Source organism: Nicotiana tomentosiformis, chromosome 3 (assembly GCF_000390325.3).
Source record: "Nicotiana tomentosiformis chromosome 3, ASM39032v3, whole genome shotgun sequence".
In the NCBI taxonomy this organism is placed as follows: domain Eukaryota; kingdom Viridiplantae; phylum Streptophyta; class Magnoliopsida; order Solanales; family Solanaceae; genus Nicotiana; species Nicotiana tomentosiformis.
The window spans coordinates 17,991,616-18,016,094 of record NC_090814.1 but is presented as its reverse complement, the minus strand read 5'-3'; the positions used below and the strand labels follow the sequence as shown (position 1 = coordinate 18,016,094).

At 36.2% G+C, this 24,479-nt stretch overlaps 3 protein-coding genes across 3 annotated transcripts; 2 read left to right on the top strand and 1 right to left on the bottom strand.

Annotated features, from left to right (window-relative positions):
• Positions 1-4,155: 4,155 nt before the first annotated feature.
• Positions 4,156-11,109, top strand: LOC104105495 (squamosa promoter-binding-like protein 9). Its single transcript, XM_009613814.4, has 3 exons — positions 4,156-4,625; positions 10,073-10,212; positions 10,313-11,109. The coding sequence occupies exons 1-3, from the start codon at positions 4,231-4,233 to the stop codon at positions 10,936-10,938; spliced, it is 1,161 nt and encodes a 386-aa protein (XP_009612109.1). The 5' UTR covers positions 4,156-4,230; the 3' UTR covers positions 10,939-11,109.
• Positions 11,110-12,149: 1,040 nt separating this feature from the next.
• Positions 12,150-17,512, bottom strand: LOC104105496 (uncharacterized). Its single transcript, XM_009613815.4, has 4 exons — positions 17,316-17,512; positions 14,228-14,767; positions 13,599-13,664; positions 12,150-12,804 (listed from the first exon to the last, which is right to left on the bottom strand). Exons 1-4 carry the CDS (start codon positions 17,502-17,504, stop codon positions 12,745-12,747), a joined length of 855 nt encoding a protein of 284 aa, XP_009612110.2. The 5' UTR covers positions 17,505-17,512; the 3' UTR covers positions 12,150-12,744.
• Positions 17,513-18,647: 1,135 nt separating this feature from the next.
• Positions 18,648-23,593, top strand: LOC104105497 (protein STRUBBELIG-RECEPTOR FAMILY 2). Its single transcript, XM_018773910.3, has 17 exons — positions 18,648-18,714; positions 19,048-19,196; positions 19,383-19,515; positions 19,618-19,689; positions 19,773-19,838; positions 19,943-20,014; positions 20,091-20,162; positions 20,615-20,686; positions 20,761-20,826; positions 20,908-20,973; positions 21,056-21,378; positions 21,575-21,852; positions 21,939-22,204; positions 22,331-22,478; positions 22,637-22,776; positions 22,863-23,019; positions 23,174-23,593. Exons 2-17 carry the CDS (start codon positions 19,085-19,087, stop codon positions 23,375-23,377), a joined length of 2,247 nt encoding a protein of 748 aa, XP_018629426.1. The 5' UTR covers positions 18,648-18,714; positions 19,048-19,084; the 3' UTR covers positions 23,378-23,593.
• Positions 23,594-24,479: the final 886 nt, after the last annotated feature.

Here is a 24,479-nt window from a genome sequence, read left to right as displayed (position 1 = left end):
CATGGTATAGCCTTGGTCCGTGAATATACACTCATCATATCGCATATACATTATTCCTCAACTCAAGTAACACATAGCAATTAAGTCCATTTTAGGTGAATTGTCTCTTAACAAGGGGTGCCAAGAGACTTACTTCTTCCTGGTACCGCTTCAACCTTCCACAACCGCTCTTTCTTTAGAAATTTCTCCAACCGGCTCAAATCTAGCCAAATAATACTTAATGGGGTCAAATAAAGCCATAAAAACTAATTCCAAATAATGAGGTTTCAATCTTTAATCAATTCTCAAAAGGCCAACATGGTTAAAAATCGAGTATAGGACTAGATCCTGTTGATCCATAACCCCACGAGTCCAAATATATGATTAGTCTCCAAATCCGAGCCCAAATCAGTATTCAAAATCTCAAAATATACTCACTTAAGTTATGGACAAAATGTTTATATTTCACTTTAAAATTTTATATTTTAGGTATAGCAATCCATGCGGAATCAAGATATATGATCAAAACCAAGTAGAAATTACTTATCCTCAAGATTGTAAAGAAATCCTCTTCAAAATCTTCTCCTCTCGTTCTTTAAAACTCAAAAATATTGAGAATGAGCTAAATTCCAAAATTTGGACTTAAAGTACTTCTGCTAGCGATTTACACATCGCTATTCCCTAGCTCACGTGATCCGAAGCACTAAGCTCCACTGCCGAAAGTTCCTTTTATGCGATCGCGACCACATAAGGAGAAAAGAAAAATATAATTTGTAAAAAATGAATGGAATTGGAAAAGGATAAAATGAAAAAGAAATACAATCAAACTTTTCTATAACAACCTCGTTTGTTCCGATATTTTTTGACTACTATAGTAAAGTGTTGTTATACAGGACATATAATATAATATAACATAATAATTGATTTCGAGCAAAAACTCAATTTTTATAGTAAATAATTATTATATAGGGATGTCCTTATAGATGGGCGTGATTGTATCAATTAAAACTATTATAGACCCGCTCTATGACTCGATTCATTAGACCTTTCCTTTTTTTCCTTTAAAAAAAATATATAACAGAAGTCGCACTCGATAAAAACAAATAAGCAATTAATACGAATTTTTAATTACTATAATAAAGGAGATGAACAGTTCCCCTCCGAACTTGCATCCATCATTATGCATTTATGCTTTAGTTTGAAAATTTTCAAAGTCGTTGGTTGAGAAACAGTCAAACATACTAAAATTACTCATAGTGCATACTTACCTTTAGGGAATGATGGCTAAAATTTCCTGTAAGGGTAATCGACATTCTTACATGTACTAACAAACATTACCACAATTAAGAATCTTAGCTAATTATTGGTCTCAAAGTACTTGGTTTTGGGCTCTAAATTTGACTTCCCATTTTGACTTACTTTAAATTAGAGCAGCAAAATGATACCTTCACAGATTACCGTTACAAAAAAAAGAGTTGGAAAATAAAGCTAACTTGTCTGGTCATTTTTAAAGCCTACTCATTTATTAATGTGATATACGTGGCATTCCATCTACCAAAACCTTTTGAGGACAAGGGAAGAAGGGTTTGCTTGTGGGGTTCTGTCTCTCATAAATTAGGCTTGTTAGTTGTACCTTAGCTATAATGTTTAGTATTAATAAGAGAGTCAAAGGAATTTGCAATTTGAAAATTAAGTAGGTCCCAACTGATATTTTGTCAATAATCATAGATTTCCAAATTTGTTCTGAAAAATCTGATTTGGGTGAAGTTTGGTTTGAAGATGAAATGTGTTTGGACATCAGTTTTCAAAACATATTTCCCAAATTTATTTTGAAAAAATATGAAACATGACTTATACCCACAAGTTCTAAAAACTATCACAAATACCCAATATTACCATTATCAATAACATTCATTATATTATCGCAAATCATAGTCCTGAACATAAATAAATTTGATACAAAATTATCATTTTTATAATGAACTACATGATACACTATCAGGTGACCGAGAAGACGAAGTAACATTGTTACAAAATAATAAATGATGGGCTCTTTTATAAAATACAAAAGTTTGGGATAATTTTTAAAAATATAATAGTGATATTTTGGCCCAAAACCAGCTATTGAGCTGGTTTTGGGATTTTGCCAAAATATAGGCAAAATCTATAGCCAAACATGTGTTTGCCAAATAAAACCCAAATTTATTTTGACAAAATCTATGGCCAAATGAGTTAGTAAGGGTAAGGGAAAATCTTAATAGAGAGCACTTCTACTTACTAAGTATGAATTTAGATTAATTAAGACAATAAATTTCAAACATTAAATGATTAAAAGAATAGCCCGGTACACCCAATATCATATGGTTAGCCCAAATTTTTGCACACAGTCAAACTTTTGTATAACAATATCTTTATATAACAACCATTCACTATAAAAGTCAAGGTTTTTCGGAACCGATTTTTATGTTATGTTATAATATATGTTCTTTATAACAACACCTCACTATAGCAGCCAAAAAATATCGGAGCAAACGAGGCTGTTATAGAGAAGTTTGACTTTGACAAAAATAATCCTTGTTACAATATTTTTGTTGTTTTGCTTGATTTTCTCAACGAAGTTTAAAAGAAAACGATGCAAATAAGAGTTAGACTAACTTATTAATCTTCGCGTCTCTTAGAAGGTTACTTTAATTAGAGAGACTTGAGTAAGAATAAAATAAAACTAGAGATGATATATTTGTACAATAATAATATACTCAATATAGTTTTACAAGTAAGATATGCGGAACCATAAGATCTACCTATACTTCTAAAATACATGGGAGACCAAGATAATTTTACTAAACTAGAGGATGTATTGGAGAAAATCAGTTAAGTGTTTTTTTTTTTGGGGGGGGTGGCAGTTGGTACGGACTACAATTTTCTTGAAACTATAATTTGTAAGTAGTGAGTAGTACTTATATATATTAGGAGTTTGAAGTAGAATCTTTCATAGTTCAAACTTGGGATTATTCTATAATAAGTGTACAGATGTAAACTACTAAACTACTGTATTTGTATGGGTTTGCAAGTGGAAATGAACCCCAAAAAAGCAGCAGAGTTGTAAAGCTGATGAGAACTCCAAAAAAGAAAAATCTCTCTCTCTCACACACACACACACACACAATTCTTCAGCTCCATTATTTGACAGTCTCTTTTAAGTGGTCAGAGTACTTCACAACCATGTCCCATTGTCAGCTGTCTTGTTTACACTGTGTAACAAACCCTCTTCAATGAAAAAAACAAAAAAGAAAAGGAAACGACGTTAAGGTTGTCTTCATATAACGTATAAATTATGTATTCGAACTATGAAATCAGTTACTGAACCGATGTTTGTATCAAAATATCACATTCTTTTGGGTTGCTGCTCTTCTTCTGGCTCTGCGTGAATGCAGAATATTTTATTCTTTTTTTATTGTAGTATCCGAATTAATTTACACATGTCAACTAATTTTACAAAATATTTAAAATTTCACACTAGCATACTAAAATAATCGGTTATAATAGGTTAATAGTACAATTTTTTTTGTGTTATTAAACATATATATAAAGTTACTTGTGATTGTCTTTAATAATTGGTTGTGTAAATAACTAAATATCATCCCTTTGAACTGAAAACATTTATTCTGATTGCGATAGGTTACTAACATTATTAGTTTTTAGTTTATAAACTCACTACTTACTATAGCAAATTACTTATAATTAACAGGTTAAATATATTAATCGCATACATAGTGTTTATAACTTTTAAAAAAAAAAATAATGGGGAGCACCGTAAATAAAGTTTTATACTTTGCTTAACCTATAACAACAATAACAAGTAACCTTTTGTATAAACCTAAGTTCATAATCTGATAAATAATGTAATTATTTGTCACATAAAAATTAAATAACACTAATAATAAAAAAACTATTTTATATATTTATATTATAACTTAAACTCTTACCACTAAACCCCCTTTTTCTTTAATCTAGATACTCCCAAGTCCCAATTCACACATAAAATAAAAAATAAAAAATAAAAAAAGTATTCACACATATATTTGGACATAAGATAATCACAAAAAAAAGTTTTTTATTAAAGAATTCTTTTTTTAAGGCTTTCACAACTCTGCTTCACCATAAATGTAAATAAAGTGACAGGGTCTCTTCAAACTGAATGGGGGGGCACCTATTTTTATTTATCAATGATTTGACTCAAAGAAGGTTGTAATGAATGGGCTCAGTAAGTCGGAAATGGAACTTCTGGCTTCTGCTTCTTCTTCTACTTCTACTACTTCTACTTCCCCTGACTCTCCTCCTAACACTTTAAAATTTGGTCAAAAAATCTACTTTGAACATGTTGGACCTCACCACCCCAAATCAGCAACTGGGTCGTCTTCATCTCCGGTCACCGGAACTCCGGCGCCGACGACGTCCAAGAAAGGAAGAGGGGGTGGTGTGGTTCAAGGTCGACAGCCATCTAGGTGTCAAGTTGAAGGGTGTGAAGCAGATCTGAGTGATGTTAAGGCTTATTATTCAAGGCACAAAGTCTGTGCTACACATTCTAAGTCTCCTGTGGTCATTGTTGCTGGTCTTGAACAAAGATTTTGTCAACAGTGTAGCAGGTCAGACCTTATTAATTACTACTATAAAATTTCATTTTTTTTAAAAAAAAAATATTACTGTCCCAGAGGCCAAAAACACTAGCTGATTTCGCCTTGGTGGACAGACGAGATACCTGTGTAGCCAAGAGTTAGCAGGTATCTTGTAACATAGTCGAGGTGTACGCAAACAGGCTCAAACACCACATTCATAAAAAAAAAAAAAAATAATATGCCTCTAGTTAGTATATATATATATAGCTGCATGCATATGATTGAAATATTAAACTATTGCTTGCTATTTGTTTCTTGTGCTTATGAAGTTGTGGTCCTGTGCCTCTGTGGAGTTTGCTTATTGGTTTATTTGGAGAGTTGACTATGATGGATTTGTTAATTTGGTGTTTACTAATTCATTGGTGCAAGAGGATTTATATAATATTTATCTTTTGTCTAGTTAAGGTGTCTCTTTCAGTTTTTCTTCCCTAATATAACATCCAAAAGCTACTTGAAAGCTGAGAATTCCACTATGCTGTGGTTGAATGTGATATGTGTTTGATTTTGTTTTAGATGTTCAGTGCAATCTTCTGCTTCTTGTGGAGGATTCAGCAGGAACTAATGGCTTGAAAAAAATACTAGGATTACTACCTAATCAAGAATCAGTCTTCTTAAACCATGATTTGCTTTTCTGAAAAACAAATTTAAATATTCAGAAAAAATGTAAAAAGTACTAGACGTATATGTTCGTAGAGCTTTTTTTCTGTTTCAAAATGACTGTTATACATTCTTCATTGAAAGAAAAGTTAATGCGTATTGCATTTGAAAAGAAATATTTCTTTCATTTTACTTGGGAAGCAATAGGAGACTAACTTTGGGAGATATAGCGTACTCCAATAATTTTAGTATGACTACAACTGCAGGATTAATAAAGTTCGAAAGTTCTAGATATGATCATGGCTATACGGTGTGTTAGAGTTTCCAGGAATTAACTTTTGTTGGTTTGAGGAGGCTGTGGTAAGGTGGTGTTTGGGTTTGTGCTTCACTCAAAAACATGTGTTTTGTCGCTGAGCGTGAAAGTGTGGTTGGAGAAAAGATGATGTAAATTAGTGTTTTGAAGCCAAGTTACTGGTCAAAGAAATAGTATGTTTAAATTGCTGCGGTTAACACAATGGAGGCTTTCCTCTTCGAAAATTGGCCTATCTATGTTTTTGGGTTAGTTCATTGAGCATTCTAACAAATTTAGTTACAAGATAACAATTATATTGCATGGTTCGTTAGAGAAAACAGGGGAAAAAGAGAAGAATAACTCCAAGTTTAGGAGAAGTTGCATTCCATCTCAAAAAAAAAAGTTTAGGAGAAGTTGCATTGTCACTGGCGCAGATATACTCACGTTGAAGTAATAATATCCGTAGAAAAGGGTTGAATGATGGAGCAGGTGTAAAAATTCAACTCTGAGCAGTTTTATCAGAAAATAAATGTTACTGTACTAAATTACTATCAGGAATAATATAAATTCAGTGTTACGTGCCCATTTTCCCCTCAGAAGTCGAAGTTATATATTTTATATGATGGATATGTTTTTGTTCGTTTTGGACAGCATAATGGATGCTGAAGAATTTGGTAAAAGCTAAAAAGGAAAAGGACAAGACCAAGTAAATTAAGTTGAGAGTATTTGTGAAGAGATATCCTCTGCTAGTTTAGTTGTTGTTGAAGAGATGTCAACAAAACACAGCAGTTAACTTACACTTATTAAATCAGAATACTTATTTGTTGGTTTTCTTGACAGGGAAATAGAGTTATGCAAACAACTCTTCCTTTCTTTATTACCCTCTATCTAGTTTTTAACTTTTTCCTATTTTTTCGTTCTGAAAAGGAGTTGGGGTTGGGGAAAAATGTAGGATCTTTGCTATTCTTCTTGAATCTGGCTTTCATTATGCATGCAGTATCGCTTAGAAGAAGGAATCATTAACTGATAATGCACTTGTCCCCAAAAAAAAAGATTATCACAAATGATAGTGCAAACTCTCTCCAATTTATTGAAACTACAGTTATTGACTAAAGGTGTGTTTTTTATTGCTAAAACCTTTTTTTTTTTTTTTGCACCAACATATTTGTCTGTTCTGTGTCTCATGCTACTCTCACCCAAGTCTAGACATGGTGAAGTTCTCTGGCAAACAATTTTAAAATTTGTGCTGTAAAGGATTAACTTCAACTTTATTTTTGTGTTGTCTAAGTTCTGCTGAATTTTCATTTACTTTGAAATAACCAATCTCCTGGATTTCCATGTCAAAAGCCCCTTTTTTGAGATTCACAGAATTGACATCATGCACTGTAATCAACAATTAAAAATAACTACTGCAGACAACATTATAGGCATGAGTTGTAGCCTGAGGCTAACAGGAATAGAGTGGCTAGTGCTTGATCAGTTTGCTCGCTGCAATGAAGAGTACTCTGTGGTTTACCTTGAGTGGCTTGGTTGTTCTATCTCAGTATCAAATAAAGTAACTGCAGTGCCTTTCCAAGCTGAAATAAGGATATAATAGCTCCAGTGCTAGAACTCTAATTATCTGGAGAACAAAAAGAAATCCTTCTGGATGCAAGAAGTACTCTTTCAAAGAGTCCTACATGGATAAGTAGCTACATTGTCTACATTGGCTTAAATTCTTTTGATAGGACATTCAATTTAGTGATCCGATTGAAGCAATGTGGTGTCTTCTTTTTTATGAGAAAGGTACTTGCCTTGCACGAATTTACTTTCTGCCATAGATGGCATTGATATTCATTCTTACAAGATCCAGATTAATCCTAGTGAGTTGATTTTTCTTTAAAACAAAAATGGCAGTACATTTTTTGGTTCTTTGTTAGTTGTTGCCATGTCTGCATTAGCTCTTCTGACAAGGGAAAAGTTTTTCATGTTCGTCTTCTATTTCAAAGATATTTTAGCTGCTAATTCCTGATGCGCTTAACGTAACAACAACTTCGCCTCAGTCCCAAACAAGTGGGATTCGACTATATGAATCCTCACTTCTTTCTCTTAGCTCAAGTCATCGTTATACCAAAGTCCTTATGTGCTTAACTTATGCCTTCCTTTTTTTTTTTGGGGGGGGGGGGGGAGGGGTGGTTCCAACCACCTCTAAGGTAACATCTTAGACTACTCACTTGGTAGTATAAAGTGAATACTAGTTTGGTGGGCCTCATACCAGCCCAAAGACACTCGTGACATAGTTGTTCGCTTTGGGCCAAGCTAGCAGGATTTCCCCCAAAGGTCTACACAATTTAAAAATATCCCTACATCTTACATGTATCTTCTTTTCCTTCAAGCTTCAACTGTCAATATGGGACTTTGTTCATACCCCTAACAAATCTTCTATACACTGCATGGCCTACCACCAAGACTGACGGGCCAGCTCACCACGAAAGTTAACAGGTTTGAGATTTGTTATGTGCTACTTACATTGTTCGAAAAATTTTGTGGCCATCAAGGACATTACCAGACTGCTTTTATGCGTCTCCAATGGGCCCAAGTGTTCCAACCAACCAACTCCAAACTATTCGCTATCTCCCTACTCGTTTTGTCTAACCATCGGCTTTGATACTATGTCAAGAAAGGAGGAATGAGAGATTTGGGGAATGAAGTGCTTGGTTATTCCCTGAAGCATCTAGTAACTCGGAAAAGGAAAAGAAAGAACTTCCAACTTCTAGTTACACAATCATAGGGATACCAAACCTTCCCATATTTACAAGGAATGGATTCTTGCCATATTTACAATTTCTTACACATTACGTTAACATTTTTCACAATATAACAGTCCGACATCACACCATCTTTTGGGGGAAAAAGGTTGTGGCACTTCAAGTTGAATCATGATTTTCTTTTCTTTGTTTCCACTTTAACTTTTTTTGTGGGGGGGGGGTTAAAGTAAGAGACTGCACTTGATCCAAAGCCTCTAGGTAGTTGATTTGATATGATACCATTAAGTTGTTCTTTATGGGTGTGTTTGGTATGAAGTTTTCAATTTTTCCATATTTGATTGGCTTAAATGTTTTGAAAAACATTTTCCTCATGAACTCATTTTCCTCCATTTAGAGGAAAATATTTTTCCTATCAAGAGAAGGGAAAATATTTTCCAAAACTCTTCTTCAACCTTCCCCACCCTATTCCCCATCCCCACCAACCCACCACCCACCTTACCTCAACCTTGCCCTACCCCCACCCTAAATAGAAATATTATTAAGAATACTTTCTTTTCATGTTGTAGATAGAGCACTTTCTTTTTCCATTTCAACAAAATGAGTATTTTTTTCATGATATAAAAAAAGTATTTTGTTTCATTTCAACAAAAAAAGTACTTTCTTTTCATGATATAGAAAAAGTATTTTCTTTCATTTCAACAAAATAATGTAGTAAAAAGTATCTTCTTTTATTTCATCAAAAAAGTACTTTCTTTTCTTTTCATGATGTCAAAGTATTTTTTTTTATTTCGACAAAATGATGTAGTAAAAAATATCTTCTTTCATTTTAACAAAAAAATCACTTTCTTTTCATGATGTAAAAAAAGTATTTTCTTTCATTTCAACAAAATGACGTAGTAAAAAGTAATTTCTTTCATTTCAACAAAATGATATAGTAAAAAGTATTTTCTTTCATTTCAATCAAATGAGTATTTTCCCGGGGGGACAGGAAACATGGAGATTTGGGGGAAGGGGGCAAGGAAAGTAGCATAAAAAATTATTTTTCTAAAAATTATTACAAACACTAGAAAATATTTTTCGAAAAAAACTTTTCACTCACCAACCAAACATGGGAAAATAAGTGATAAAACCACTCATTTTTCAGGAAAACATTTTCTTGGAAAACATTTCCCTTCGTACCACACACACCCTATATGTCATTTATAACTCCTTTTTGGCTTCTTGCTTTTGTTAAATTCTTTAGTTTCGTTGCTATTTGTATTGTTAAGCTCATTATTATCATCAATAGATCTCGGAAAGTAACAAATGCTTGTTCAGGTTTTGGTTAAATCTTATGTGATCAAGAGCGCTTGAATTGTTGATCTAACTACAATAATAAAGTGGCTTGAAAAACAAAAAATGTTAGAAACCACCAAGAGCGAGGGCTAACCTCAGCATTATTTTTGACATGTCTAACCATATAATATAACTACTTTTACATGATGGTATGATAACAGAAGTGCTTCCAAGGTGTCCATCGTTAATTACATTTGGCTCTTTATCCGTATTGCAGTGATCGAACCTTATTTTATTTGTCTGAGGGGTTAAGGGGATGCCATAGCTAAGCTGTGTTTCCCAAAATTTAAATGGTTTGCTGAATGATTTATTGCAAATAAGGTGGATTTTAAATATCAGTATGTTGTTTAATAATAATGGAAAATGCTAGTTTGTAATTGGCTAACAATATCTTTGATCAGTTGCTTCTCTTTGCCTGGAATTAATGGTTGGTACTTTGCTTCCAGGTTCCATCGGTTGCCAGAATTTGACCAAGGGAAACGCAGTTGCCGCAGGCGCCTAGCAGGCCATAATGAGCGTCGCAGGAAACCTCCACCTGGATCTCTTTTGTCTAATCGCTATGGAAGTCTTTCTTCATCAATATTTGGTAAGGGTGCTCCTTGCATTAAGACTTCATGGAGCTTAAGCATTTCTTTGGCTCTGTTACTTCATGCTTACCATAGTTGTTTTAACATCTGCACTTGCAGAAAACAATGGCAGATCTGGAAGTTTTCTGGTCGACTTCACTGCATATCCGAATCTCACTGGAGGTGCATGGCCAAATACTAGATCATCTGAGCGGGGATGGGATAATCAATCCACTGCATCAGGGAAGCTTCTCCAAAGTCATTGGCTGAACAGTTCTGAAAATCCTACATCCGACCTTGTTCTGCAAGGTTCAGTTGCTAGGGGTGCCAATTATTCTGGTCCTGGTATTATTCCTTCCGGAAACTGCTTCTCTGGAGTCTCAGATTCCAGTGGTGCTCTCTCTCTTCTGTCAAATGAGTCGTGGGGCTCGAGGAACCAATCCTCTAGCCTCGGGGTTAACGACTTGGTTAACACTGATGGCGGACATACCGTTCAGCCATCGGGTTCCCATGCTGCTCCTGTCAATCACTACTCAGGCCCTCAATGGGGATTTAAAGGAAATGAAGCTAGTAGCAGTTCACATGCAATACCTCCTGATCTCGGGCTGGGTCACATTTCTCAACTTGCTGTCAATCAGTACTCTGCTGAGCTTGGGATGGCTCAGCACAGTGGAAGACAGTACATGGAACTGGAGCACTCAAAGGGTTACGATTCTTCTGTTCAGAATGTGCACTGGACACTTTGAGTGTCATCTCCTTCATATCTAACTATCATTGTCGTTGGAAGACTTTTGTTCAATAAATGGCATCGTGTTTGTAAGTCTGTATGTTGACTAATGGCGCTTTTTATGATGCTGCCTTTGTGCAACTCTCCCAGAGTTTATCAATAATGACTTCCAATGTGGTTATTTTATGAATTGTGTGTACCGTTTAACTTCTTGTTGCTGCCGTGTACTTTGCATTTCTTTTTAAAGCAGCTTGGTGTTTTCTTCCACTGTCCCTTTCTTGATATACACATCGAGGAAGAGCAGTGTCCATCTTACTAAGAGCAGAGATATTCCCATGCAATGGGGTGGTAAGATGATATGTAGATAGTTCGAACTAGAATTGATTAAGATGTTTAGGCGATGGTAACCTTGGACCAATGGTAAAGTTGTCTCTGTGTGACTAATAGGTCATAGGTTTGAGCCGTGGAAGCAGCCAGTAATGCTTGTATCAGGATAGGTTGTCTACATTACACTCCTAGGGGTGCGGCCCTTTTCTGAATTTTGCATGAAGGCAGGATGATTTGTGCACTGGACTGCCGCCCTTTAGGCGCTAGTAGGTGAACTTGTTAAGGTGTTTTCTTATGACGTTATCAATTTTTTTATTTTTTATTTTGCTCAAGCTCTTCCATTGTTCAGATTTACATTCTTCACTATGGTATGCTCCCCCATGCAGGCCTACGAGGCTTCTCGCCAGCAGTGGTTTCACCAATAGTCTTAGTAGTGCCATGCACCTTGCTGCCTGTGTGGGCTTCTTGTCCCTTGTTGCTGCATTTTTCTAAACTATGGATTAAAGGAACGTCGAGATTAAATATAATATGCTCCTTTTCTTTTTTCATGAGCTGTTTTTTACTCCAAAACAAGAGATTAAAGTCAGCTTCCACATTTACTCCTAAGTAGTTGACGGCGTTACACCATTGAGATACTTCAAATTAAGCCTGAGCCTCATTTGACAGATGGTTAACACATCAAGAAGGCCAAGTTCATTACTTGCAACTTACAAGTCAACTTTTTGGCCGGGCTTGACAATTCAATACTTCTCTATTTTTTATTTTTTTTAAAAAGTCAATACTTATCTTAGTTTACATTGACTAATCATTATATTTATACTATGAGCAGTTCAGTCCAGATCCATCCTAAACCAAAGAGCCAGAATAAGTGAGGTACACAATGATACATTGTTCAAACTCGAGTTGGTCAAATCCAATTGGAATATGAGCAATAATACTCTCTTCATATTTTTGTACACTCAATTTTTTTAACAGCCCCATCCTGGCAATGAGTCCAGGATCACCCCAGCTGACGCGGAGACCGCTGCTGAACAGACAAGATAGTGTGTGGTGTACAACAAAAAAAAAATTATGGGAAGCTTATACGACCTTTGGAGCAATCGAATATGACAGTGCTAACATTACAAGGGAATCAACATATGAAGAATAGCTACAACTTCAATCAACAGCTATGTATTACATGAACACTCATCTTGATATCCAGCTGCCATCCATAGCATGCTATAAAGGCTCCTGGCTCAACAAATGCAATTCCATGCAATGGGAGATGCACCAATGTTGTCTGAGGATTCTGCTTTCTATCTCTTGAGAATCCACATTTGCCTGAAAGGAATCAGTCAAGTGCGAAAACAATTGTCATTCTGAGCTCTTATTTGCAGAGATGCATAATTAGGGCAATGGATGTTGCTCCTATCATCCCTGGAATTTTCCATATGTTTAGGAGGGTTTTAAATTTCTTTTTGACGTCTTGCTGCTGAGGCCAATTGGGAGATGGCATTTAGTGGTCCTCCTCAGCTACCCCGGGGCAGTTAGACAGCAGCGCCTCGGTTGACTCATACTGCAAAAAGAAAAAGAATATTAGCAATAAGATACAGATATGACGAGGGCCTTTATCTTCGTGGAAAAATGTGTGCGCTATTCCATGTTTACTTTCCACTCCCCTTACATGATACCTCTAACTAGAAACTGGAAATCCGAGAGAGTCCAACACATTACCTCTCAAATTTAATTGATATGTAACGGTGACATTTCAACACATTATCTCTCTTATCTCTAATAGATAGACAAAAAATTACCCAAGGAGATGGAGAATCAGTAATTAAAGTAGCCAAGATTGAGTTTCGAATTTAGTTGATTAGAGCCATTCTATTCAAGGAAAAATGTGCGGGCTATAGCCTGTTTCCTTTCCACTCCCCCTTACGTGATACCACTGAGTAGAACGTTGGAAATTCCAGAGTCTGCAACGCACAATCTCTAATCTCTAACAGATAGACAAGGATGTATCCATTAGATGGATAATTAGTCGTTATAGTAGTCAAGCATTTATTTACCTCTCCTTTGGTTTAATTTGCTAAACTCATTAATTTCACCACCTAATGTTCTCAACAAATCCTGAACCCTTACCCCAAAATCAAGGGGCTGTTATCTTCTGGACTGCACTAGCTCGCACATCTTGATGTCAAGACATTTTATGGCTGGAGACATAAAGAGCTAAGAAGTTCGTGACAACACAATTCTTATCTTCAATATCAATCTCACCACGCCAGTTCAAGACTAAATTTGGGTTTTGAACCATAATTAAAGTTGGGAAAATAAATCGCTACTATTTATCTAAGATAATCATCTACTAACCTGACATCCACAAAAAAGACAGTAATGATATTCATCTCTCAGTTTCATCAATGTATTGAGCAAATCCTGCATTGACAAAAGTGAAGCAGTACCCAAAATTAGTACCAGGTTAAACGAGAACACAAGCATTTCAAGCAGCGAGCTAAACAAGAAAGTAACCTTAATTAAGAATGGCAATGCAAACATACCATACTCAAAGAAAGCCAAAAAAAGCACCATTAGGAAGAATCATATGCACTTATTGGGAAGTCAAAAATAAAATAAGAAAATCAAGAGCAGGCAGTTTTACATATGCTTCCAGAAAAGAGCATCCACTCAAGACAAACGTGGATCATAAGTATATCATAAAAATCAAAACAAATGACTTACAGGAGAGATTTGACATCTATAAGCCATAAGTATTACATACGATATATAAGAAGTCAGCCACCAGGAAACTACGCATCTGGTATTGCTAATCACTAACCGTCCTAGAATCGTTTTGCAAAGCAAACCTAAGCCAACTCAGTTTTTTCATAAAATGGGTTAAAAGCAAAAGGGAACTAGATGCTAGTTTCCAACTTAGAATTTTGCTTAAATCTTAATTGCTTATTTAAGAAATCATTCGAAAATGATACAGAATACAATACCTCTTCAGTGATCAGTTCTTCCTCTTCCTCTTCCTCTTCCTTTTCTTCATCCTCTTCTTCCTTTTTCTCCTCTACTACCTCCCTATTCTCTAACTGAGCCAGTACTGCCTCAGCCTTGTGAAAATTGCTGACGATCCTCTTTTCCTTCCATCGCTCCTTCAGGTGAGATCCAAAAGTTTCCATTAGCTCTGCTTCTCTCCTTCTATCCCTGTCGGCCTTCTCCATTTCCCTCCTCATCTTCTCTACCTTATCATCTTCCTTCCCAATCCCGGCACGGCCCCTTCTGATTTCCAGCCCCACGGGTTCAGACATACCCGAGCCTTCCTTGCCTAATGCTGATCCAGGAGTATATCCCATTTGTTTCAACATCTTGAATCCAATGTTGGTCTCAGGAATTGCTGACTCTAAGTTAACTAGAGTTTTCTGGTCCTCTTCAATCTGCTTCTTCTCTCTCTTGAGCTTTTTGCGTTCTTGCCAGTTTAACACCTTACGTTTCTTGTTTGAAGAATTCGAAACTACAAGCTTATTTGATCTTGATGCCTGGAAACCAAAAGACACACGGATTAGGGTCAGAGGCAACAACATACCATATCATCAATTTAACACCATTGCCATAATTTTATAATTTGTCCCACTGAATTTAGACTCAATTTTGCACTGAAAGTCTAAGAAAAGAAAAGAAATCTAAACAAACAATTTAACAGTCGGTCCAAAATTATGATAAAAAGTTACTCGAGCCATAGCTAGCCTATGACATTGAGAAAACCTTTGATAAGATAAACTGGACCTAGCTTATAACAGTCCTCCGACAGATGGGATTTGGTGAGAAGTGGAAAAAATTCAGCATAATTAAGTAAAACATTCAGTTTTGGCCAATAGGGGTCCTGTGGGTTTTTTCTCTCCTCAAAAGGCTCTTAGACAGGGAGACCCTCTATCTCCCTTCCTTTTCATTTTGGCTATAGAGGGACTTAGCAAAATACTACAAAAACGCGAGGCAATTGAAGTGGATAGAAGGCTTCAAGGTGGGTCACAATCCTAGCGACTCAATATCAGTCTCACACTTGTTGTATGCAGATGATACGCTTTGAAGGACAGATAGGCACCAGGTGCTAAATCTCAATCTCACACTGCTGCTCGTTGAAGCCATTGTGGATTACACATCAATATGCTGGCAAGTACCTTCTATCCAGTCAACAATGTCTCCAATTTGGAAGAACTAGCTGAAACAATGTGCTACAACATTGGGGCATTTCCTACAACCTACCTGGGATTGCCGCTTGATGCAAAACTGAGATCAGCTGAGATCCGGAATGGAGTTACTGAAAGGTTTGAAAGAAGATTGGCAACCTGGAAAATGCAATACTTATCAATGGGAGACGGTTTAACAGTAATCAACAATGTTTTTGATGGGTTACCTACATATTTTATGTCTTTATTCCCATTCCAGGCAAGGTTCTGAATATCTTGATAAAATCAAGACAGTTTTACGAGAATGCAACAGCCAGAGCCACAAGTTTCACCTGGTAAAATGGAATTCACTCACTCAACCTAAACGTCAAGGTGGTTTAGGCATAATTTTTTTAGAAATTCACAAGAATCACAACAAATGCATGCTAATGAAATGGCTATGGAGGTACAGCTCAGAGGAACCTGGACTTTGGAAGGATGTAATCAGAGTAAAATGAGGGGAGCTAAATCACTGGTACACAAATCACCACATGGAGTAGGCCTTTGGAAAAGTATTTGCAATTTATGGAGAGAATTCAATCAACGTACAAGTTTCAGAGTGGGGAATGGAGCTTTCATTAGCTTTTGGAAGGACAACTGGTTAGAAAACGTCATCCTAAAGAAGGAATTCCCCAACCTATTTTTGATTGCCGTTGTTCCAAATTCAACAATAGCTCAGAGCAGATCAGGACTTGCCGTTCAGAAAGATGTACAAGGTTGGGAACTTAATGATCTACTCAACTGCTTAAATGGCCCTGGAAGCTACAAAGTTTCCCACAAAAGTGATCTGTTTCAATTGGACAGCCCTCAAAGAAGCATGTCTGACACAAGATAACCTCACAAGAAGGGATTTTCAGCTTGTTAACAGATGCTACATGTGTCAGCTCAACTCAGAAACATCAACCACCTACTTCTCCCTTGTCCTGTAGCAGCAAACCTATGGATCATGTTTCACTTGACTGTTATTTTTTTTACTTTAGTTCACTTATGCCATTCAGTGTTAAGGATGCATATGAAAGCTGGAGCCTGGAGGGCATGGAAAGTTGATAAAACTTTTTTTTTATGAAGTAAGGTGTTGCATTAAAGGCATCAAGAAGATGCAGAAAAAGTACAAACTGAAAAGTCTTGGCTAACTCCTACAACAACAACAACGACCCAGTGAAATCCCACTAGTGGGGTCTGGATCTTGGCTAACTCCTAAGAAAAAAATAAAACCTATATAACTGGGATATCAAAAAATAATCAGGAATATCTGGAGAATGGTCCCTGCTAGTATTTTTTGGTGTATCTAGACAGAAAGGAATTGTAGACGTGTAGATGGTATCTCAACTCCAAATCATCCCTTGAAGACTAGGTGTTCTAAGAATCAGTTTAGCTGGTGTAAACTCTCTTCTGTAAATAGCATGGACCATTTTTTGGATTTTGTAAGCTCCCTAGTCCTAGTCTAGTTCTCATGTATTGGAGCTAGCAGAATCAGTTTTGTCACTTTTGATCCATTTCTAAACTACGAAAACAAGGTTCTAATTGTTATAATACATATGCAAGTAAACATTTCTAAACAAATGAAAACCAATAAGTGATAACAAAAATAATATAGAGACTCCAACCACACAAAGTGCTGACTAGTGTGTGAATATTGAAAATATACTCCTACATGACAGAGGAAATTGAAAAGAAAAAAAATATTAGAAGAAAAGGTAGCTAAGGTTACTGAATATTGAAAAAAGTAAAAATTAACAAGCAATACTGAGAAATAATATTGAGTATTAAACTATGAAATAACTATAGTTCCATGAGATTTGGGGAAATCTAGTCAACACGCAAAAAAAGTCTAGGGTTTCTAGGTGTGAGGGGAACTGACCGGTTTAGAGGAGGGATTAGGGGGAAGAGAAGAAGCTTCTGGAGGAATGAAATGAGAAAGGTCTCCCATGTAATCTTCTTCCTCTTCTTCCGCCATTGTTACTACCTGCTGCAAGCTTCTGTGGGAACTAGCGCAAGAATAACGCGCTACGTTTTGATTGAGGTCCATGGGTACTATACTGGGATTCATGTGCAGAGGATCGGATCCTGCTAAACGGAAAATTGTTGAAATGGTCCTCAAAGTATGTATTTGTTTTATTATAGCCCTTTATGTATACTCCCTGTTAGTTATAAAATAATATACCACTATGGACTTTGCACACTTCTTAAAAAATAATAAATAAAGTGTATAATTTATCATGATACTCATATTAATTGATGCATATTTTTAATGAATTTGAGAAAATAATTTGAAATAAATAATTAATATTGTGGGTATAATAGAAAAAAAAAAATTGAATGATCTTAAATCCTATCGAGTGAAACCATAATAGTAAGTCCGACTTTGATAGTATCATAAATTTTACTCCTTTAGCAATGTCTTCTCCAAAAAAGGGAAGGAAAAAAAAGGAGGGATGGGTGGGAAGGACGATGAAAGAGCATGAGAAATGGATAAAAAAAAAAATTTGGTTTCTCACCTGATATTCGATATCCTTATTGGAGCCCGATTATATCCAGATTCGTATCGCGTAAGGCCCATTTAAGGAGAAAATGCTCCCTAACAGGATTTGATAAAAATTACATATATCAAGAAAGAAATTTTAACAGTATCAATGTGGTTAAATTGTAATAATTTTTTACTTACCCTCTCTTTTAAGTTATCAACCTATGCTTATTATAGACTGTTTTAAATATTTTACGCAAGTGATGCTAAGACATTTTATACTATCAAGCTTGACATAATCATATTCACCAGAGAAAGCTCAACTGAATTCTACTTGCCAAGAAATTATACTATATATAAAGGTAAAAAGTTTTTTCTATGTGTATAAACATAAATAGTTGAATCACCTTAACATGAGAGAGAATGTTTTTGAACCCGAATTTTTATCTCTGCTTACTATCAACTTACTCAAATATTGATCACAAGTAATGTATTATAATAACGTGAATTGATAACCAAGAAAATAAAGGAAATAATGTGACACGATAGGTTGAAAGTTAAAGCTACATTAAAAAAAGAAATTACAGCATCACTTTATAGTTAAAAGAAATTTCGTTTCCGGGCAGGTTATAAGAATTAAAGCCGTGGAAACAGAAAAAAGAAAATCTTTCCCGCGCTCCTTTGAGGAGGCACAGCTTCTATTATAACTAACTAACTAACCGCTCAACCCCCACTGGAGTCGAAGCAACAGAGAATCCTTTCTCCATTTTGTTTCTCAAAAAAAATCTTCGTCTGGGTATGCCTATCTCTCTTCCAATTACTTACCCATAATTTGTTTTTTTTTGTTTTTTGCATGCTTTTAACAAATTAAAGTCTGATTTTCTGGCTTTTTTTTGGGTTTTGGGTTTTGTAATCTGGATTTCCTGTCAAGCACGAATGTTTCTGATTTTTTATTAGTCTTCAACTTCCCTTTCACTTGGACTACTGCTACTTCTTGAATCTTCTTCTTTTCTGAGTTGGATTTTCTTGTTTTACTACCGGTTTTGATTGTGCGTTTGTACTTCTTTTATTTTTCTTATGTTTGATGATTTTCTGATGATTATAGAATAACCGAATTTTGCATTTCCAGGGTTACGTGTTTTGAAGTTAAGAGGAGATCTCTATGTATGTTGTTGTGCACAATGGCTAAGCAGAGAAATCTGGGGTTGGCTACCGCTTCAATTTTGCTTTTCGGGGTTCTATTCTTTCAAGCTTTTGCCCGCACTGATGACCTCCAAGGTATTTTCACTCTTTCAAATAACTACTTTATTTTAGGTTTTCCTAATTTTGCATGCATTTATCATAGGGAGTTCTTAATTTGGTGGTTGAAAGATGTAGGGTTACTTCTTGACTTGGGCAGTTTTAGAAGTGAATTGTATTGGGATTAGAAAATTTTATTTGATTGTAGCATTTTCATTTTTGCAGTTCAAGCACTGAGAGATTTGTACAGAGCTCTAAACAGCCCTGCTGAACTTAAGAATTGGAAATTAGAGGGAGGTGATCCTTGTGAAGAGTCATGGACTGGGGTTTCTTGCTATCAATCATCAGTACTTGAGATGTACTTTACTGAAAATAATTGATTACTGTATCTTTTTTCGCTAAATTCAAGCTCACCAACAAATTAAGCCAATTGAATTTCCTGTTTCTGTGTTTCCTGCAGTAAACTTCAAGGGTTAAATCTTACTGGTAATCTTGGAGATCAACTTGTTAGTCTACAACACTTGAAACACCTGTAAGTTATTTCATTTGGTGTCATTTTGTATACGAAAACGTAAAATATATTGGGATTATAACTCATAGTTTCTGTTTATGTAGAGATCTTAGCTCTAACCATTTTCATGGCGAGATACCAAATAGCTTGCCACATAATCTCACAGACTTGTAAGATGAATATCCTTGTCAATTAGTTTTCCTATTCAGAGCAAGAAATTAGCTATACACAGACATTATCTCACGAACTATGCCTTTTGTTTTGGTTGATATAGAAATTTGGCAAGCAATAACTTTACTCAAAGCATCCCTCCTTCTGTGAGTTCAATGAAACATCTCAGGCACCTGTAAGCAGCTTCTTCTTTCTATCAGTATTTTGGTTATTTGATTCTCAGAGTCCTAACAAGTGTTCTTTTGTTGCAGAAATCTGAGCTATAACCTACTATCTGGACCTCTGGCAGATGTCTTTGGTGCCTCAGACAATCTTATAATGATGTATGATATATATTTCTTGTTCTTAATTTCTTTTTCCTAGTTTTCATTATGAAGCAAACTGTGATCTTCAAAATCGATTATCTGCCTTCTGTAGTTGAATGAGACACAGCTTCAAGCCTTCATTGCCATATTTTATGTGTAGTGAGATCTCTGCTCTAGATTGAAATTAGTGCGGCATGTCTTGAATTCCATTGTTTATACTTATCTGTCATTTATCAATAGATGTCTCTCTCTGTATGATACTTCTGACTTTAGAAAGTGATCGACCGAAACATGAGTTAGAATACTTGCATTATGTATCCAAAATCAGGAGGTACTTTCTATAAACAAATAGATGAGGTAAACAAAGGTGCATAAGACAATGCTGTATAAGGTTAAAGTAGTGAAGAAATTGAACTTGGCAAGAAAATTTTACTACGGAAATTTTAAGTAAAAACAATTTGTTTCAACAGGGATCTGTCACACAACAAGTTCAGTGGAGATCTACCTGCTTCATTTCGAGCTCTGAAGAACCTTACAAAATTGTAAGTTTTTTCACAACTGACAGCATTTCTACCAGTTGCATATTCCATTAGTAACAATGAGGTACTTTTGGCAGGTATCTTCAGAGCAATGAATTCACAGGATCAGTAATTTTTCTAGCTGAGCTTCATCTACATGACCTGTGAGTTATCAGTTTCGATGAGTTTATCTATCAAAGTTTAAACTCTCAGACACTCAAATTGCTCAATTGTGTCTGTTCCAGGAACATTGAAGATAATCATTTTAGTGGTGTTATTCCTGAGAGCTTTCAAAATATAAACAACTTATGGTAAACTATCTGGATTCAAAGTCTACTTGTTTCGTATATTTTACCCTACTTGACATTTGGCTTTGTCTTACCTAATAATCAGGATTGGGGGTAATCGGTTTCACAGTGGAGGAGCAGACTATCCTCCCTGGAAGTTTCCTACTGATGTTATGCCCAATATTTCTAGTCCTCCAACAACAGAATCTAGTGCCGTTGAGAAATATCCTTCCCATGAAACAGGAGACAACAGAAAGAAAAGACCAGGCTCTGGAGGAATAGTTATTATGGTTGTTGGAGCTGTACTGACTGTATTTGGTGCAGCAGTCTATATCACTTTTCGGATTCGTCGATCCCAAAAACAGACACTCGACAGCATAAGAGGCAGCATAAGTTCATTGCAGTCTCTTCCAATCAGTGCACCCCAAGGTCAGATATAATTCTTCAGAAACCACTTCATTTTACAGTTTAGATGCCTTGTACCATTATATGAAATTCAATTATCATGAATTACAATCTTGATAATGCCTAATGCATACGCCAATGATAATGCACCATTTTTCCTGTGAAAATGAACCACATTTCTTATAGATATTTTCTCTGTTTGTGCTTTTCATTTTACCAGTCACCACTGGTCCTTTAGCTGCTCAATACGATAGTCCAGATTCCTCCAGCAGTGACTCTCCTCCACTGATTTCCTCATGGCAGTTTCCATCTGCACCGACCATGACTCTGAAAATGTCAAAAAGAAGAAGTTTCTCCAAGAAGTGCAAAATCCCAATATGTGCCAAACACTATACAGTGGCAGAGTTGCAGTTGGCCACAAGTAATTTCAGTCTCGGTAATCTGCTTGGTGAAGGAACCCTTGGTTCTGTTTATAGAGCAGATTTCCCTGATGGACAGGTATATCCTAGCAGCGACTTCCCACACTTAACCAAGAGAATTTTTTACAAAGTTTTCTTACTCTTGTTACTTCTTGGTTGTGCAAGATTCTGGCTGTCAAGAACATTAAAACTGTAGCACTCTCCATAACTGAGGAAGAACAATTTATGGATGTGATTCGAACTGCATCCCGTTTGAGGCACCCTAATATCGTTGCACTTGTTGGATATTGTGTGGGGCATGGCAACCACCTTCTTGTGTATGAGTACATAAGGAATGTGACACTTGATGATGCCTTGCACAATGTTCTGTGCATGCCTCTGACTTGGAGCCTCCGACTCCGCATTGCCATTGGCGTTGCTAGGGCATTGAAGTAAGTACACAATACTAGCTTTCATTGTCATTGTAATTGTGACTGCAAATACTGCAGTGGATGAGGATAAACTTTTACTTACTCTCGTGTCGTTCATGGCTTTAATCGTTCCACTTACATTTTCAGCTACTTGCACACGTCATGTGTCCCTCCCATCACCCATAGCAATCTAAAGGCTGCCAACATCTTGCTTGATGAAGATCTTAACCCTCGTATTTGTGATTGTGGACTAGCTGTCCTAAGACCACTGGCCAGCAACAGTGTTAAAATCAAGGTACATTCTTTACACTTATAACCTTTCTTCACTAGTATAATTATTATTCATGATTAGTAAAGAACTGCTCAGGGAAATGCTGAGTAAACTAGAATTACAGCACAAGTTTTTCAACATACTCACAAGCAATTACTGTCGTTGTTACTGGTGCAAGACAGGCTTCTGAGATGGCTATTGAAGATAGTGGTTATGTTGCGCCTGAGCATGTCAAACGTGGAAGTGGTAACCCTAACGCTGACATCTATTCCTTTGGTGTGCTGCTTCTTGAACTTTTAACTGGAAGACGCCCTTTTGACAGGTTTCTATATGCCAACTTTCTCTCAACTTTGTCAAAAACCATTATTTGGTCTCTGATATTTTTTTCTTTTCCTGTTACGAATGCAGTTCAAAACCAAAAGGAGAGCAGTCACTGGTGGAATGGGCTTCTTCCAAGCTTCATGACAGTGAGTCATTGTTGAACATGGTTGATCCAACCATAAAGAGAACAATTTCCTCCAGGGCTCTTTCATCTTATGCTGACATCATTTCCCAATGCATTCAGGTTTGTACAACAGACCATGCACACTACAATTGAGTGATCTTCATTAGAAGACTACTCTAATGAAACTATGATAATTTCTAAAAGCTTTTCAGATAAAGGTTTCAGCTGACAGCTATCCTTAACTTTTGTGTCTGTTGCTGAAAAATATGAGCAGCCAGAGAAGGAATTCCGTCCTCAAATGGCTGAAGTTGTGCAGTCACTGGTGTCAGTGTTACAGAAGTATGGACCAGAAAAAGCAAAGTCTGGAAAAGATAAATCCACAGCAGAAGGCAATGAGGTTGACCCCTTTGAGCGATCCTTTCGTTCAACCAACAGCCGCTTCTTTGCCTCACCAACTGCAAGCTACTACTCCATCTGATGATCCTCTGCAGTGTGCTGAATACCACTTTGTATAGTTCTTTTCATGGACTTCTTCACAACCCATTTCCATTCTTTTATGTTGACCTGATTTTGTAGCTCCAGTTCTATTTTAGGCCTAGCTCAATGCCAACAATACAATTGTAGCATCAGCATGGATGATTGTTAAAGTTGCAATGCCTGTATAGCCTCTATAGAGTTTAATGCATTCATTGATTTTTCCAGAGAGTACATCCCTCTTATCTTGCTTTTTCCAAATTCTAGGATTGTTTGCCAGATTTATTTTCACCAAAAGAAGAGCAAAGAGGTATAAAGTCTTCCTATCGTTAAGCTAACTCGTTATTTATCTTTCTACCGTGGGAATACATAGCATTTCAAAATACCAGCATTTTACATCATACTATGAACTCAGATTCAACTGTTTCGTAGCCAATAAACACAAATAACTAGACCGCACTTCAAGTAAAAAGTTACGTACTTAAGAACAATAGAAATGCGAACGAGGAATAAGAGTTGATAGTATTCCACCCAACGTGACAAACGAATCCAGTGCTATCAAAGGTGAATACATCAGAAAAAACATTCTGAAGTAAATTGAGGATTTAAGTGCAAAGCACAAATAAAGAAGGGCGCAATTAAAGGAAAAGGAAAAGAAACATTTATGTAGTTCAGTTATGATAAACTATAAACCCAGACAACAGTTATCTGAACTGATAAATTGAAAAACTATAATTAGATTGTTTGGTTGCTGTCGTTCTCTCCAAAACAAAAACAATAGGCGACGATGAGGCATGTGTCTCAGCGCCTTGGTGCTTGCATTGAAGCATCGATGAAGCAAAGAAGAAGCGCTCAGCCTATTATGCACCTAGCTTTAGGCCTTGAACAAACCTCAACCAAACACAAATAATCTCAGTTGCTAGGATAACATCCCACGCTTATGAAATAGAACTAAGATAATTAGCACACATTCCATGGGAGCGCAACAAAGTTGATTCTTTATTTGTCTTGTCATTCGGGGAAGGGGAACCTTGACGTAACGGGTTCAAACCGTGGAAGCAACCTCTTGCAGAAATGTAGGGTAAGGCTGCGTACAATAAACCCTT

What these genes read in the sequence shown, in the direction of transcription:
- LOC104105497 (XM_018773910.3), top strand. Translation starts at nt 19,085, where the DNA reads ATGTTGTTGTGCACAATGGCTAAGCAGAGAAATCTGGGGTTGGCTACC. An exon ending in CAATCATCAGTACTTGAGAT is followed by an intron (nt 19,516 to 19,617) that starts GTACTTTACTGA and finishes TGTTTCCTGCAG; the next exon opens with TAAACTTCAAGGGTTAAATC. An exon ending in GCAACAGTGTTAAAATCAAG is followed by an intron (nt 22,479 to 22,636) that starts GTACATTCTTTA and finishes GGTGCAAGACAG; the next exon opens with GCTTCTGAGATGGCTATTGA.
- LOC104105495 (XM_009613814.4), top strand. Translation starts at nt 4,231, where the DNA reads ATGAATGGGCTCAGTAAGTCGGAAATGGAACTTCTGGCTTCTGCTTCT. An exon ending in TTTTGTCAACAGTGTAGCAG is followed by an intron (nt 4,626 to 10,072) that starts GTCAGACCTTAT and finishes CTTTGCTTCCAG; the next exon opens with GTTCCATCGGTTGCCAGAAT. An exon ending in TCTTTCTTCATCAATATTTG is followed by an intron (nt 10,213 to 10,312) that starts GTAAGGGTGCTC and finishes CTGCACTTGCAG; the next exon opens with AAAACAATGGCAGATCTGGA.
- LOC104105496 (XM_009613815.4), bottom strand. Translation starts at nt 17,504, where the DNA reads ATGAATCCCAGTATAGTACCCATGGACCTCAATCAAAACGTAGCGCGT. An exon ending in AAGAACTGATCACTGAAGAG is followed by an intron (nt 13,665 to 14,227) that starts GTATTGTATTCT and finishes TTGTCAATGCAG; the next exon opens with GATTTGCTCAATACATTGAT. An exon ending in GTCTTTTTTGTGGATGTCAG is followed by an intron (nt 12,805 to 13,598) that starts GTTAGTAGATGA and finishes TTCTTTTTGCAG; the next exon opens with TATGAGTCAACCGAGGCGCT.